Raw genomic sequence first — 17,047 nt, 5'->3', positions numbered from 1 at the left:
TCCCCCCACCTGGCTCCAGGTAAAGAAAGGGGTCACTGACAGGCTGCAGGATCGGGGCAGGATTGGGCACCTCTGACCCAGCCCAGCCTCTGCTTTCCAATGGGGAGACAGAGGCAGAGGGGGTGGCCACAGCTGGTGCCAGATCTCCTGGCCCCCCGCCAGCACAGCCCACCTCCCCGCCAACCCAGGTCAGAGGAGGCAGCTCTGAGCTCACCCTGGACACTGTCCCAACTTAGCCATCACCTCCTCGCCCAGGGCAGGAAGGGTCCAAGTTGGGATCTGCCAGAGGGCTCACCAGCTCCCTCCCCACCTTAACCCTCAGGGTCCATTCCTCAATTCCTGAAGTGAGTAATCACCACCCACCAGGTGTGTGTGTGGGGTGGGGGGAGGTGGTGTAGGGCACACCGGGGCAGAGAGGAGTTGAGAAAGCCTCAGTCAAGAGATAAGGGGTTCTGCAGGCCTGGGGGCTCAGGTTCCAGGGTAGGTCCACGTTTGGTGACTCCCTGAAGCTTACATGTTTGGGGACCCACTTTCAAATAAACAAATAACAGAAAAAAGATCTTTCTCTTACAAGTTTTACAAAATCGCAAGCCCAAGTGCTCACGTTGTTAGGGCCCTATAGGGCGGCAGAAGGGGTCTTGGGAGCACAGGAGTCCTGGATAGAGTGACAAACCGTCTTGTCTGTCTGGAACAGGGGGGCTCCCAGGTCATGGGACTACCAGTGCTGAAGCCAGGAAAGTTCTGGCAAACCAGGGCAAGCTGGTGCTGAATGCTCAGGCTCCAATAGCTGGAAGGTGAAGCTTAACGCCAGCCAGACCCTGCCTGCCAGACCCTGTGGTGAGCAAGCAGAGGGAGCTCGAGGGAGGAGGGCAGGTGGCCATGTGCGTCCACTACGTGCCCCCACGTGTTAAAATATCTCAGCGCATCACGTGTTTTTGAAAAAGACTGGTAGGAGATAGCAGCCCTCCCTAAGTGGTGGGATCACAGGTGCTTCTTTTTCCAATTTTTTTTTTTTTGGGTGAAATACACACAACATAAAATTTACCATCTTAACCATCTTTAAGTGTACAGTTCAGTGGTATTCAGCACATATATATTGTTGTGCAACCATTACAAGTGATTTATGTTTTCCAACAATCGGCAGGTATTACTTCTACGATCAGAAAAAAACCTATATATTTTTTTAAAGTTCATCAGCCTGTATCAGATACCTCTGCTCACGCAAAGGTAGTGAGCAGGGCTGGGAGACTGTTGGGGGCCTCTGGGGGGATTTGGACATTGGATGGAGGTTGACCCAGATGACCCTTATCCTTTCCAAACCTGAAATCCCAGGACTTCAAACTCTTCCTGATCCAGGGGAAGCACTGTGCTTTGGAGACAGGAAGATCTGGGTTCAAATCCTCCATCTGCTACTTACATGCTCAGTAACCTTGGGCCTCTCTGAGCCTCAGTTCCCTCAAGTGTGATACCGACTGTGGGGGGAACTAGCCAGGTAACCGTGAGAACAGCCCTGCATAGTGGGTGTTCAGTGACTTTTTCTCCCTTCTGCTTGGAATGTCCTCCCGGCACCTTGATGTGCACACATGTAAACCCTCCTCATCCTTCTAGCCCCAATTTGACATCGCCTCCTCCAGGAAGCTTCTCTGATTGCTCTCCTGGTTTTGCTGGCCTCTGCCTGAGGGTGCCTGGCTCACTCCCCAGCGGGACTGTAGGCTCCCTGAGCACTAAGGGCTGCGTCTGAGTCACGCCGCCTTCCCTTGGAGCCTAGCCAACTCAATAAAGCTTTGCTAAATGAAGCCTTCACCAGCAGAAGTGACCCAAGCAGACAAAACGCCCACACCCCGTCACAAAGCCAGTGACTTCACGCTTCGGGCCGGCGGAGGGGAGCAGTGCACAGAGCCGCCCCACCTCATCAGGCAGGTGTCCCCCAGAGCTCTACCTTTGCCAAGGACCTGCCAGGGTCTCTGGGGAGCTGGAGACAACACACGGATGAATGAACTCAGCACCACAAACCCTCCTGGATGTACCCAGGGTGCCAGGCCATGTGCCAGCACCAGAGACCCAAAGACTAAAGAACAGGGCTTCCCTGCCCTCAAAGAGCTCCCCATCTGGTGGGCACTTGAGAAGAAGGCGTTTAAACGTGGCCACCCTTCCTGTGGCACCAGAGGGAGGTTTTAACGTTTTTAGACAAAGGAAAGGTAGATCCCTTTCCCTCTGGGAGGCCAGAGATAAACACCCCAGCTGTCCCACCCATCACACCCTTATATGGCCCTGAAAATCCAGGAAGTGAGGGAGCTTGAGCACCCCACAGCTGGCTTTAGGCTTAGCCCCGTGGGGTGGCTGACAGGGGCCCTGCCCAGTGTCCCCAATCCAGGCCTTTCTGATCTAGGCCCACAGGAAGGGGCCCCAGGCCTGCAGAGGCAAGACCCTCTAGTGAGGGGGTCTGGGCAATGGCCGGCAAACCTAGGGAGCCCCAGACACCCCTCCCCAGACAGCAGCAAGCCTCCTTTCCCTGGGGTGCTGCCCAGGTCATGTGAAACCCTCCCCGTGTGCTGACTCTGTCCCATCCTCCTCTCCCCGACCCCAGGTTTGAACAGGGACCCCCACTCAGCTCTCTGCACTGAGGGATTCTGCCCTCGTCAGGCTGGAGGTCCAGAACGGGCTTCTCTGCTCTTCCCTGTCGGCAGGGGACCTCTCTCCCGCCCTCCCGGCCCACGGCCCTCCTCAGGCATCCAGGTGTCTGCACGAATTCAGGAAATATCCGATCCCAAGGAGGTCTCAAGGAGGCTCCTCCCACCTCGCTACAAATCGGGAAACTGAGGCAAGCTAGAGGAGGTGACGCTGCCCACCTCGGAATTTAACTCCTCACTTTCCGTGAACATTTCTAGGGTGGCTTCCAGCCCAAGGTCACGCTGCAGAAAGACGGTTCCCCGGGAGAGAGCCCAGGTATCCGGCTCCCGGCGCGTCGCTCCACACGAGCCCAGCTAAGCCACAAAAACCCGGTTTCCTGCCCTCTCCTCCTTGAACGTCCATGGCAAGAGCGCGTGCACCCCGCGAAACGATCCACGCCCCGATCCACCCCCGAATAAAGGCCACCTGAAACCAGGGCTCCGTCCCCACAGTCGCCGGTCCGCCCAGGCGGCCGCGCGCAACCCGACCCGCGAGGCGCCAGGTCGCGGCCTGGAGGTCACCGCGACGGGGGGCGGGGGGGAGAGTAAGAAGTGGGGACACCGGGAAGCCAGGGGTCGGGGAGCAGGCGCCCCCGCGAGGGCCAGGACCCCCGCCCGGAGCCCGGGAAGGAGGGAGGGGCGGGCGCCAGGACGCCGGCCGGCCGGCTCCCCACCCGCGGCCGCACCCGGGCAGCAGGCCCGGTGGGTTGGGGTCCGTCCGGGCGCGCCGCCCTCGCCCGCGCCCCCACCCCGCCCCACCCCCTGCTTGGCCGGGCCACCCAGACGTCCTTACCCAGGACACGACGCGCAGGATGGTGTGCGGCTGCCGGACCAGGGTGTAGGGGTCGAAGGCGCCCCCGGCTTTGCCCGCTCCGTACGCACCCCCTTCCATCGTGGCTGCACCCGCGCGGTGCACCCCGCTCGGCGCGCTCCGCCAGCCCGTGCGCGTGCGTGGTGCCCCCCGCCCCTCCCCTGCTCGCGCGACCGGCGAGGCCGAGGGCTCCCGAGAGGGGGCGCCGTAAGCCGAGGGCGCCGGGCGGGCGGGCGCGGCGCCGGCGGGCGGGCCGCGCGCGCCCTCGATCGCGGGGACGCGGGTGCTGCGGAGCCGGCGGAGGGCGCGCTCCTCGCTGGCTTGGTGACCTCTTTGCTGAGTAGTGGGGACGAGGAGTGGGGGGGCGCAGTAAATGCAGGACTTGTCGCCGCCCCCGGGTGGCGGGTCTGCCGGGCCTCCCTACCTGCTCCGAGCCTACGGCCCTGGATGAAACCACCTTCGTGACTTTTTTGCTGGTTTCCTGTCGCTCTGTCTGCCCCCAATATAGTGAGCGGACAGGGGCCGCGTTTGTATTCCTCATGGGGTGCTTGGGACACAGGAGGTGCCGCAGGACTTCTCGAATGAATGAACCACGAATGAATTCGATTCACGAATGAATTACCCTTCTCTCAGAGCCTTCTAAAGCACAGCCCCACCTCCCCGGAGGACCTTTCCACCCTGTTTTTACGCTGACGTCACGTGAGTCCCCGAGTCTGCGCACCCCCCACCCCCAGCCTGGAGGGGTCCTAGGTACCTGGCTCAGAGGCAGAGACCGAGGAAGGGCAATCAATTCTTTATGAGACATCTTCACCCCCACCCCACCAGCACGCTACCCTTTTCCTTAATCCACTAATTAGTTATGTAGTTATTTGTTCATTGTCCTCCTCTGCTAGTCTGCGAATTTTGTCTGACTTGTTCACTGCTGTAGCCAAGGGCCTGGCACACAGTAGGTGCTCAGTAAACAGACCCTAATCCTCATCACTCCATCACTGCTTGGCCTAGAGCTCCAGCTTTCATGGAAACCGAGGCTGGATGGAGGAGTGCTCGCTGCAGTGAAAATGTCTGCCTTCCAGGTCTGGCTCTTAGCATGACCTGTAGTCCCCAGGGCCTCATGTCTCCACTGGTTCCAGGAGGCTGTTGGATAAGGATGTCTATCTGCCGGGGCCTTTGCTGTCCTGGTGATGACAGAACATGCCGCATCCTGTGATGACACCAGATCCGTGCAGAGGAAATGTGGTGGGTGTGAGGCCACCCCTTATAAACATTCCATAGACAAATGTCCATCTTAGGCTCTGTTTAGTGACTGTTAACTCAGCACCAGGCCCTGAGCTAAGGGCTTTACATACGTTATCCCATTTAATACAGCAATCATATTCTATGATTATATGAAACTTCTAGAAGCAAACAAATTTTTTGTGACTTTGGGTTAGGCAAAGAGTTCTTAGATACGATACCAAGACCATGATCCATAAAAGAAAATCGATAAATTGGACTTCGTCAAAATTAGGAACACTCATCCGGGGACTTCCCTGGTGGTCCAGTGGTTAAGGCTCCACGCTCCCAATGCAGGGGGCTGGGGTTCGATCCCTGGTCAGGGAACTAGATCCCACATGCCGCAGCTAAAAGATCCCGCATGCTGCAACTAAAAGATCCCACACGCCACAACAAAGATCCAGCACAGGGCAACAAACATCCCGTGTGCCACAGCTAAGACCTGGCACAGCCAAATAAATAAATAAATATTTTTTAAAAAAACACTCATCCAAAGACCTTGTTAAAAGACTGAATGAAAAGGCAAACCACAGTCTGGGAGAAAATATTTGCGAAGCACATTTCAGACAACGGATTTGCGTCCCAAATATATATAAAGGACTCTAAAAAGTCAATAATAAGATAAACAAGCCATTTTTTAAAAAATGGGCAAAAGATTGGAGCAGACACACTTCACCAGAGAAGATATACAGATGGCAACTAAGCACATGAAAAGATGCTCAACATCATTAGTAATTAGGGAAATGCAAATTAAAATCAATGAGATACCTCCACAGACCTATTAAAATGGTTAATGTTTTAAAAATTTGACAATTTAGGGCTCCCCTGGTGGCGCAGTGGTTAAGAATCCGCCTGCCAATGCAGGGGACACGGGTTCGAGCCCTGGTCTGGAAAGATCCCACATGCTGCAGAGCAACTAGGCTCGTGAGCCACAACTACTGAGCCCACGTGCCACAACCACTGAAGCTCACGCACATAGAGCCCGTGCTCCGCAACAAGAGAAGCCACCAGAATGAGAAGCCCGCGCACCGCAACGAAGAGTAGCCCCCGCTCGCCGCAACTAGAGAAAAGCTCTCGCGCAGCAACGAAGACTCAACGCAGCCAAAAATAATAAGTAACTTAATTAATTAAATTGAATAAAAATTTGACAGTTTTGAGTGTTAATGAGTATTTAGAACAACTAGAACTCTTGTACATTGCTGATAAAAATACAAAATAGTACAGCCATTTAGGAAAACAATCTAGCAGCTTCTTATGGCGGTAACTATACATTTGCCATATGACCTTGCAACCCCTCTCCTAGGTATTGATGCTAGAGAAACGAGAAGTTACATTCACACAAAACCCTGTACAGGAATTTTTATGGCAGTTTCATTGGGAATAGCTGAAATCTGGAAACCACCCAAATGTCCCTCAGCTGTAGATTGTATAAAAAAATTGTGGAACATTCATACAATGGAATAGTACTCAGGAATCAAAAGGAATGAACAACTGATACACTCAACCACAAGAGACTACAGACTGCACGACTTTCTTTACGTGACATTCTTACAAAAGCAAAACTATAGGAACAAAAAACAGACCAGTTGTTGCCAGGGGCTAGGAGTGAGGTTGGGGTGTGTGTGTGTGTAGGATTTACTACTAAGAAGCACAGGGAAGTTTGGGGGGATGATGGAATCATTCTATATCTTGTTTGTGGTGATAGTTATACAATTGACTATATATGTTTGTCAAAACTTGCAAAAATGTCCATAAAAGGGTGACTTTCACTGTATTGAAGTTATACCTAATTTTTTTTTTTTTTGCGGTAGGCGGGCCTCTCACCGCTGCGGCCTCTCCCGTTGCGGAGCACAGGCTCCGGACGCGCAGGCTCAGCGGCCATGGCTCACGGGCCCAGCCGTTCCGCGGCATGTGGGATCTTCCCGGACCGGGACACGAACCCGCGTCCCCTGCATCGGCAGGCGGACTCTCAACCACTGCGCCACCAGGGAAGCCCCCCTAATTTTTTTTTTAATGGAGAAAAAAGTGTGCAAGGCCGATGGGCTGAATCAGTGAGTGATATTCAGATCAGTGAGTCATGTTCATTCATTTATTCATCCAATAAATATTTATTTGAAGCCCACCATGCATAAAGCTTTGTGCTAGGCATAGGGCCATAAGAGTGAAGAATTTAGAGACTGTCCCTAGACCTTCCAGCACTAAGGTTTGATCACACTAATGTATTAAATCTCAGAAAGGATGGTGTTCAGAAACCTGAGCTTCAGACTGAGATATTCTTGGATGGTCCTGGCTCCTGCCACCCTTCACTCACTGTGTGACCTTGGGCAAATGGCTTCACCTCTCTGTGCCTGTTTCCTCATCTGAAAAACAGAAATAAGCATAGTACCTGCCTCTGAGGATTATTGACAGGATTAAAGGTGAGAACTCACAAAATGTGCCTAGAATAGCGCTTGGTACAAAGAAATGAGCTCAGTAAACGTTAGTGAGCTACCCATCCCCGTTGGTCTTCAGGGTAGCTGTGTACAACAGGGTATACAGGCACTTTCTTAGAAACACAAAGCTATAAATGGTGGGTAGCTTCCCGACTCACCCAGGAACCTCTACTTTTTAACTATCATTGCAGGTCATAGAAACATCCTCTTCTTCTACTGTCTGTATTTATGTGTTCTGCATTAGCGGCAAAGCCAGGCTGTCCTTCGTAGGTCAAGCTTTTGCAAACCCAGAGCTGCCTGGATCATGCCTTGTACTGCCTGGTCGTTCAAGTTCCCAGCCCAGGCTGAGCTGTAACTCGCCTTTGTTCCTTCTCTCCTGCCCCCTGGAGGCCGCTTTGGTATGGAAGGTGTTTGGTCTGTTTTGTGCGAGTGTGGAGTTACCTGGGCAAATGGGCAATTCATTCATTGTATTTGAGTGCATGAGCCACAGCATAATGATAACGTTAAAATTTGCCAAAGGTACGTTTCTGGAGAGCTGTTTGGCAGTGTGTTTCAATTGAATAAAGAATGTGCCATTTGATACAGAAATCCCATTCTTTTCCCAAGGAAGGGATGTAGGAAGTACACACAGATCTAGTTAGCTCTAAGACTGGGTTGCACATTCACCTAGTCATTTGTTCAATATATCTTTAACACCACTGTGCGCCAGGTCATTGAAGACCCTCCAATAGTGACATAGTACATGGTCTCTTTGATGCTCCTCCCACAGGAGGTGGAGTCTGTGTCTCCTCCCCTTGAATATGGGCAGGCTTGAGATTCGTTGACCAATAGGATGGCATTGTGCCCTTTTCCTGGCCCAGGCCTTAAGAAAATATCAGCTTTCACATTCCACCTCTTGAAACACTCAGCCCTGAGCTGTCATGTAAGAAGCCTGACTATGTTGACACCACTGAGACATCATGTCCATACTCAGGTCAAGAATCCCAGCTGAGGGCATTCCCTGGCAGTCCAGTGGTTACGACTCAGCACTTTCCCGGCTGAGTCCATCCTTCCAGCCATCACCACCACTGTTCTGAACCCTCCAGACTGATCATGTACCAGCTGAATACCACAGAGCAGAAATACGAGCTGGGGAGAGGGCGGAAGTCATGGATACTTGAGCTCTGGATCCAAGCAGGCACCGAAGCTTTGGCTTTTGTAGGATAACAGATTAAAAATTTCCAAAAGAGACAGAACCTGAGCCAGGCTCTTGCCTGAAGGCAGCAACAGGGGTGGCACTCCATCACCGGGAAAGGAAGCAAAGAATAGAACTGCAGGGGATCCTTGCCTGGGACTCTCACTTAAGAAAGTGATGGGTCCGGGAAGGGAGGACAAAGATTTAGCTTGCTACCGAATGCTGAAGCAAGCCTCCCACTGCATCCCCAAACAAGGCATCCCCGATATGTCCATAGGAAAGAGCCCTAACACATCATTGTGAGAGCTGCAGAGACTTAAAATAATAATACCAATATAGCAAGAGAATATTGTGAACTTTATGCCATTAAAATTTGAAAATAAAGAAAAATGGACAATTGCCTATGTATTTATAGAAAAATATAGCTTACCAAAACTGATGCAACAAGACATAGAAAAATCTATGTAGTCCTATAACCATTAAAGAAGCTGAAACAGTGGCTAAAAAAATCTAGTTACAAGTAAAATACAAGGCCCAGATAATTTTATGAGTGTATTTTAACAATCACCCAAAAAAGATGGTTTCATTTTCACACAAATTCTTTTAGAGTGAAAAAGTGGATATACTTGAGCTTCCCTGGTGGCGCAATGGTTGAGAGTCTGCCTGCCGATGCAGGGGACACGGGCTCGTGCCCCGGTCTGGGAAGATCCCACATGCCGCAGAGCGGCTGGGCCCGTGAGCCATGGCCGCTGAGCCTGCGCGTCCGGAGCCTGTGCTCCGCAACGGGAGAGGCCGCAGCGGTGAGAGGCCTGCGTACCGCAAAAAAAAAAGTGGGTATACTTATTTCATTCTATGAAGTTAGAATACTTTGACATCAAAATCAGAGAAAGATAGTACTAGAAAGGAAAAGCTCAGGGCAATGTCATTCATGAATATCATTGCAAAGAGTGCTGGGAAAATATTAGCAAACCTAATCCTGCAATGCATAAAATGATAATACATCATGAGCAACTTGGTTTTATCCTAGGAATGCAAACTTGGTTCATTTTTAGGGAATCAGTAAATGTCTTAACTTAAGATTATCTACAAAAGTCCTATAGGATGAGTATACTTTTTTTTTTTTTAATTTATTATTATTTTTTTTGGCTGCGTTGGGTCTTCATTGCTGCACGCAGGCTTTCTCTAGTTGCGGCGAGTGGGGGCTACTTTTCGTTGTGGTGCGTGGGCTTCTCATTGTTGTGGCTTCTCTTGTTGCAGAGCATGGGCTCTAGGCACGTGGGCTTCATTAGTTGTGGCGCTCGGGCTCCGTAGTTGTGGCTAGCAGGCTCTAGAGCACAGGCTCAGCAGCTGTGGTACACGGGCTTAGTTGCTCCGCGGCATGTGGGATATTCCCGGACCAGGGATCGACCCCGTGTCCCCTGCATTGGCAGGTGGATTCTTAACCACTGAGCCACCAGGGAAGCCCCAGGATGAGTATACTTAACAGATGAAGCATTAAAAGCATTCCTTTTAAAAATTAGAGAAAAAACAAGAATGCCAGCCATCACTATATTCAACATTGCTCTGGAGATCATAGCCAGCACAGTAAGACAAGGAAAAACGATATGTAAGGTACAAAGATTGGAAAGAAATATTCATTAGTTCCAGGTGATATCATTGTTGTACATAGAAAACTATAAAGAATGTACAGTCAAATTATTAGAATTGATTAGAGTTTAGTAAGTATGCTGACTAGAAAATCAAAATACCAAAAGCAATCGTATTTTTATATTCCCACAGCCAATAGTTAGAAAATTTAAAAGGGAGTCATTTATAATACATTTTTTAAAAATCTAGGGGTAATTTTAAAAGGGGGGGGTGTGGGGACTTCCCTGGTGTTCCAGTGGGTAGGACTTCGTGCTCCCAATGCAGGGGGCCCAGGCTCGATCCCTGGTTGGGGAACTAGATCGTGTATGCATGCTGCAGCTAAGAAGTCCATGTGCCAAATCTAAAAGACCCCGCGTGCTACAACGAAGATCCCACGTGCCACAACTAAGACCCAGCACAGCCAAAATAAGTAAATAAATAAATAAATATTTTTAAAATAAAAATAAAACCTAAGCCCTAACACAGTAACCCCTACATACAAACCTTCAAGTTGTGAACTTTCAAAGATGCGAACGTGCCCCTGTGTGCCAGTTGTTGTACGGTACCACTGTACTTTTCAAGGTACTGTACTGTAAGATTAAAATTGTTTTCTTTATGTTTCGTGTTTGTTTTTTATGTATTATTTGTGTGAAAAGTATTATAAACCTATTATAGTGCAATACTATATAGCCAATTGTGTTAGTTGGGTGCCTAGGCTAGCTTTGTTGGACTTACGAACAAATTGGACTTACAAACACGCTCTCGGATCAGACCTCATTCGTATGTAGGGGACTTACTGTAAAGAAGACCTAAGAAAATGGAGATGTATTCCAAGATAATCAGGTATGAATACTCAATATTATAAAGATCTCAATTCTTCCCAAATTGATCTACAGAGTCAGTGTAATTCCAATTCAAATATCAATAAGCTTTTTAGTGGAACTTGATACGCTGATTCTAAAATTTTTATGGAAAAACAAAGGGCCAAGAATTGGGAAAACAGTCTGAGGAAGAAGGGCAAGCCCTATTGGACAGGTAGGGCAGCTGTAAACGTTTATTATAAAGCTAAAGTAAGGTGGTAGACAGAAAGAACAACGGAACGGAATACAGAGCCCAGAAATAGAACAGTGAACATATGGAAGTGTGTTATACAGCAGAAGTGACACTGCAAACAGAAGGATGGGCCATTCAGTAAGTAAGTAGTAGCTGGGAAGAATGGCTATCCATATGGGGGGAAAAAATGAGGTTGGGTTCCCACCTCACATCATTCACACAAGTTAATTCCATATGCTGGTTGCAAGTACCATCAGCGCAAATCAAAAGCCCCAGCGGGTGTGGCAGTTGTGAAAACAGGTGTGGACTGGCTGCAGGAGTCACTTACCCACCCCTCCCCTCCAAATCAGCAGCTCAGGGATGACAGCTGGGAGACGGCCTCCTCCCAAAGCCCCTTCACCCTAAGCGTTTTCAGGTAAAACCATGGTAAAGTGAGAGGTAGTGTCAGCAAGAGGGGATGCTTGGCTGTCTTGTGGAGCCTGGAGCTCTACTGCCCCAGGGCTCCCCTCTCCTCTACTTCAATTTCCTGGGACAAACACACACTAGAAACTGCCCTCTTTCTTTCTTTTTTTTTTTTTTTAAATTTTATTTATTTATTTTTGCCTGTGTTGGGTCTTCATTGCTGCACGCCGGCTTTCTCTAGTTGCGGTGAGCGGGGGGGCTACTCTTTGTTGTGGTGCGCAGGCTTCTCATTGCAGTGTCTTCTCTCATTGTGGAACACGGGCTCTAGGTGCGCGGGCTTCAGTAGTTGCAGCACGCGGGCTCAGTAGTTTTGGCTCGCGGGCTTAGTTACTCCGCGGCATGTGGGATCTTCCCTGGCCAGGGATCGAACCCGTGTCCCCTGCATTGGCAGGCAGATTCTCAACCACTGCGACACCGGGGAAGCCTGAAACTGCCCTTTTTCTTTTCCCAATACACATTACCAGATTGAATAGTTGAAATCCTTGTGGGGGAGGGTGGGGCTCAGAGGCTAAAATAACTAAATGTCTGAGTAGGACAAGTCCCTGAAAATAAACACAGTAAACTGCAGGACATATACCATTTGAAGCCCGGCTACTGGAAAACACAAACCAAGAATATAAAATAGACCTGACAGAGCTAAGGGATGATATTAATGATATAAATGAGGAACAAGAAATAATCAAAGTGAATCCAGCAGAAGTATTTCATTTTATTTTATTTTTTGGCCGCACTGCATGGCTTGTGGGATCTCAGTTCCCTGACCAAGATTGAACCTGGGCTATGGCAGTGAAAGCGCAGAATCCTAACCACTAAGTCACCAGGGAAGTCCCTTGAAGTACTGAATGAAAAATATAAATGTTGAAATAAAGGACACAGCATGGATACAGCTGAAGAATGAATTAGTGAGATGGATGACCAGAGCGATTAAATGCCTTGGTATAGTTTACTGATGGCTAGAGCGCCCTGCTGTTTGGTCAAACACTAGTCTAGTTGTTGCTGTGCAAGTATTTTGTAGATGTAATTAACATATAATCATTTGACTAAGTAAAGGAGATTATCCTCAATAATATGGGTGGGCTTCATCTCATCAGGTAAAGGCCTGAAGGCTTCCCAGAGGGGAAGGAATTCAGACTCCAGATTACAACATCAACCCCTTTCTGAGTTTCCAGGCTGCTGGCCAGCTCCACAAATTTCAGACTTGCCAGCTCCCATGATCACATGAACTAATTCCTTAAAATAAATCATACATATATTTTTATTGTTTCTGTTGGTTCTGTTTCTCTGGAGAACTTCAACTGATACAAGTAGGTTGTAAAAATCTCGCCATCATAGAAGTCCCTTTACCCTCCCTGCTCTATGTTGTACTTGTCATATATGTCACCTCTACATACACTGCAAACCCCATCTGTGGGAGTTGCAATAAATCTAGAGGAGCTGAAGGGGAGAGCTTGAGAAGGGGCCGGGGGAAAGTGGAGGCCAGAGCGGCACGATTTGTATGTTTCCTCAAGATAACACCTATGTGAAACATTTGGACGTTAGTAGTTCACATATGATGTCATGCACTTCACCGTGCACCCCACTGGGAGGGACATTATGCCAGGTTGTCCTACTATGTGCTGCTGGCTTAAAGTGTGACCATCAGCCTCCCTGATGCTGAAGTGCACTTTTCCTTGGTTATTAATAAGTAATCTGTAGCTGATACTTCGCCTGACCAGCCCGTTTCCCAGCTGTGTTTCACCCAATGGTTTTAACGTCTCTTGACGATCCTTGCTTGATTCAATTAGGGATTACAAAGGGGTGATTTTTCTATTATTATTCTGTATTTATTAGCACAGCTGTTATCTGGTGTTTTGTTTTTTAACAACATAGTAGTAGATTTTGGTTGGTTGGATTAGAAACACAGCTCATCTAGAATCCTAAAGGTAAGTGGAAGGGGCCTGGGACCATCCATTAAAGAGATTCTGGCCCAACCCCCTCATTTTCCAGAGACGGGCAGGGATTTGCTCAAAGGCTCCCAACAAGAGCTTTGTAATGTCCTACAGGAGCTTTCTGGTGCACAGCAAAGACTTATACAGTTACTCAGATTTTAAGCTCAAATGATTTGCCCAAACTTTCCCTAGCTGAGTGGACTGTGTCACCAGGGAAGTCCCTAATTTTTAAATAAATAGGATTATAGCATTTGGGCTATTCCATGAATTGCTTTTTTTCTTTAACTTGATGTGTTTCAAAAGTCTTCTCACGTCACTATATGTAGATCTACCTAATTCTGTTTAACAGGCTGTAAACTATTTCATTGTACAGAAATATCATTGAAGGAAACCAGAATGTGTCACCCCCAAATATGCCTCTTTGACATAAGAATTCTTTTGAGCTGAAGGCAATTAAGAAGTAGCAAATACAGGGGCTTCCCTGGTGGCGCAGTGGTTGAGAATCCTGCTGCCAATGCAGGGGACACGGGCTCGAGCCCTGGTCTGGGAAGATCCCACATGTTGCGGAGCAACTAAGCCCGTGCGCCACAACTACTGAGCCTGCGCTCTAGAGCCCATGAGCCACAGCTACTGAGCCCGTGAGCCACACCTACTGAGCCCGCGTGTCACAATTACTGAAGCCCACGTGCCACAACTACTGAAGCCCGCGCGCCTAGAGCCCGTGCTCGGCAACAAGAGAAGCCACCGCAATGAGAAGCCCTCGCACCACAACGAAGAGTAGCCCCCGCTCGTGGCAACTAGAGAAAGCCCGCGCACAGCAACGGAAGACTCAACGCAGCCAAAAATAAATAAATAAATAAAATAAATCTATTTTAAAAAGAAAAAAAATTTTTAATAAATAGCAAATACAGGAAAAGCTCTCTTTCCCCTCCGCTTTTCTAGGGTATAAATTTTCCTTTTCTGGAGACAACTCTAGACTCTTATTAGCCCAGAGACAGCACCAGAGGAATCTGAAAACAAACTGTATTCCATTCGTTTCCCCCCCATGTATTTACTTCCCCACAGTCTGCCACCCTTGGAAGCTTAAACCCATTTCCTTTGTCCCGTCATTCTTCTACAATCGTGTGGTTCTTTATTGCAGTTGCAAGATAAGCCCAAGGTTTAGCCACTGCTTTGAGTTACTCACGGGTTTCTCCCATGTGTATATACTATATAAATGTTAATAAACTTCTGTTTGTTTTTCTCTTGTTAATCAGTCATATGTTATAGAGCCCCAGCCAAGAGCCTAGAAGCGTAGAAGGAAAAATAATTTTTTCCTCCCCTACAATTATCATGGTAACAATAACAATTATTGTTCTTTGTTCACCTCAAGTGCAAACTGCCGGGTTCTCCTCAGCTCACAACACATTTCGGTCTCCAGGCTGGGCCAAAAGCCCTCTCCGGTCTCCTCTAATTTCCTTCCTTTTCTGCTCCCAGGCCCTTCCTCACAACAGTTTCTAAAGAGAGGTTCTCAAATGCTGGAGTGCATCAGCCTCCCCGGGAGAGCTAAGAAAGAACACGGAGCCCGAGCTTTGCTGACAGGTATGGCCTGGGCTTTTGTGTTTCTACCTTGTTCCCCCTTGTAAATTAAGTATGGATGCATTTGTGTTTGTGTTTTTAAATAGTATTAATGGCATTGGGCTATACATCTTACTGTTTCTTCCCTTTTTCAACTCTGCATTATGTTTTAAGACTTCTCCACGTTATAGTAGGAGCATCGAACTTGGCAATTCCAAATGTGGTCCAGCATCCCATTGTGTACATCCCCACATCTTATTCATCCATCCCCCCAGTGGTGGCCACTGGGGCTGCAGCCACCTCCTGTTTCAATTCCACTGTTCTTATTTGCTTCAAGAACTACTGAATTAAAGTAAAGGGAAGACGTACTGTATAGCACAGGGAACTCTCTTCAATATCTGTAATAACCTATAATGGAAAGGAACCTGAAAAAGAATATATATGTATAGTTGACTTGCTTTGCTGTACTACCTGAAACTAACACAACATTGTAAATCAACTATACTTCAAAAAAAAAAAGAAAGAAAAAGAAAGGAAGATAAGGGTTTATATATCCACTTAGGGACTTCCCTGGTGGCACAGTGGTTAAGAATCTGCCTGCCAGTGCAGGGGAGAAGGGTTCGAGCCCTGGTCTGGGAAGATCCCACATGCCACAGAGCAAATAAGCCCGTGCACCACAGCTACTGAGCCTGCGCTCTAGATCCCGTGAGCCACAACTACTGAGCCCGTGTGCCACAACTATTGAGCCTGTGCTCTAGAGCCCAAGGGCCACAACTACTGAGCCCGCGAGCCTACGGCCCACGCTCCGCAACAAGAGAAGCCACCGCAATGAGAAGCCCACGCACCGCAACGAAGAGTAGCCCCCGCTCGTCACAACTAGAGAAAGCCCGCGTGCAGCAACGAAGACCCAACACAGCCAAAAATAAATAAATAAATTTATATACCCCCTTAATAAGGGGATAGGGAGTGGGTAGAAAGGGCATCTATGGATGAACAAATGGAAGGTGTGACCGTTTCAGATAAAATTGGTTTAAGCAATATTCAGGTTATGATGCTTAGTCTCCTTTCTGACCGTGAACCCCCCAGACCGGGGATTTATGGTGGCTGTATCCTTCAGGAGGTCCTGCTTAAGGCAGCAAAGACATTTAGGTAAGTTTTGTTTCTGTGGCTGCGGTTTGTTCAGACATTTTCAGCTTAAAATAATCTTAATGCCACTGGAGTGCATTTTGAATCCCCACAACTGTATGGTCCACAAAACCCCAAATATTTCCTCTCTGGTCCTTTACAGAAAGCTTTTGTGGATCCCTGGCTAATGACCCCAGGCCTTGGACCCAGACTACTTGTGCTTGAATCTGCTTTCATCACTTTCAAGTGTACCTTTCCATGGCTCTGTTTCCTATGTATGAGACGAGGATATGAATGGGACAGAGCTCACAGAGCTGGGAGATAAAATGGGTTAACATTTGTAAACACATAGAACAGTGCCAGGCACCTAGGAAATACTCTGCAAGTGCTAAGTATAATCTCCTTCAATGGAAAGCAATCCTTAATTTTGACATAGATGAATACAATCACCCCCTTATAATGTGTTTTTCTGGGGCCTTTTTTAAAAATTTTGTCTTTAATTTTTTTATTGAAGTAAGTTGATTTACAATGGTGTCAATCTTTTTTTTGGGGGGCTGCATTGGGTCCTCGTTGCTGTGTGCGAGCTTTCTCTAGTTGCAGTGAGCGGGGGCTACTCTTCGTTGCGGTGCGCGGGCTTCGCATTGCGGTGGCTTCTCTTGTTGTGGAGCATGGGCTCTAGGCGCGCAGGCTTCAGTAGTTGTGGTGCTCAAGCTCAGTAGTTGTGGCTCACGGGCTCTAGAGTGCAGGCTCAGTAGTTTGGGGGCAGGGGCTTAGTTGTCCCGCGGCAGGTGACATCTTCGCAGACCAGGGCTCGAACCCGTGTCCCCTGCGTTGGCAGGTAGATTCTTTTTTCTTTTCCTTTTTTTAAATTAATTAATTAATTTTATTTATCTTTGGCTTTGTTGGGTCTTCGTTGCTGCGCGCGGGCTTTCTCTAGT

At 48.4% G+C, this 17,047-nt stretch overlaps 1 protein-coding gene across 3 annotated transcripts in view; it reads right to left on the bottom strand.

The window, feature by feature from the left end:
- SYNGR1 (synaptogyrin 1) overlaps nt 1–3,640 on the bottom strand; it is a 36,465-nt gene extending 32,825 nt beyond the window's left edge. Inside the window, exon 1 of one of the 3 annotated variants that reach the window (XM_022597126.3) lies at nt 3,463–3,640. In XM_022597126.3, the coding sequence (XP_022452834.1) occupies nt 3,463–3,561 (99 nt within the window). In that variant the 5' untranslated portion in view covers nt 3,562–3,640. The remainder of the gene's footprint in view (nt 1–3,462) is intronic. The other 2 variants (XM_089921347.1, XM_022597127.3) reach the window with 2 other exon arrangements.
- Nucleotides 3,641–17,047: the final 13,407 nt, after the last annotated feature.

Source organism: Delphinapterus leucas, chromosome 11 (genome assembly GCF_059928025.1).
Source record: "Delphinapterus leucas isolate spDelLeu-1000000601 "Yukka" chromosome 11, BTC_Dleu_Yukka2, whole genome shotgun sequence".
In the NCBI taxonomy this organism is placed as follows: Eukaryota; Metazoa; Chordata; class Mammalia; order Artiodactyla; family Monodontidae; genus Delphinapterus; species Delphinapterus leucas.
The sequence above is the reverse complement of the archived record's forward strand: the minus strand, read 5'-3'. Positions and strand labels throughout refer to the sequence as shown.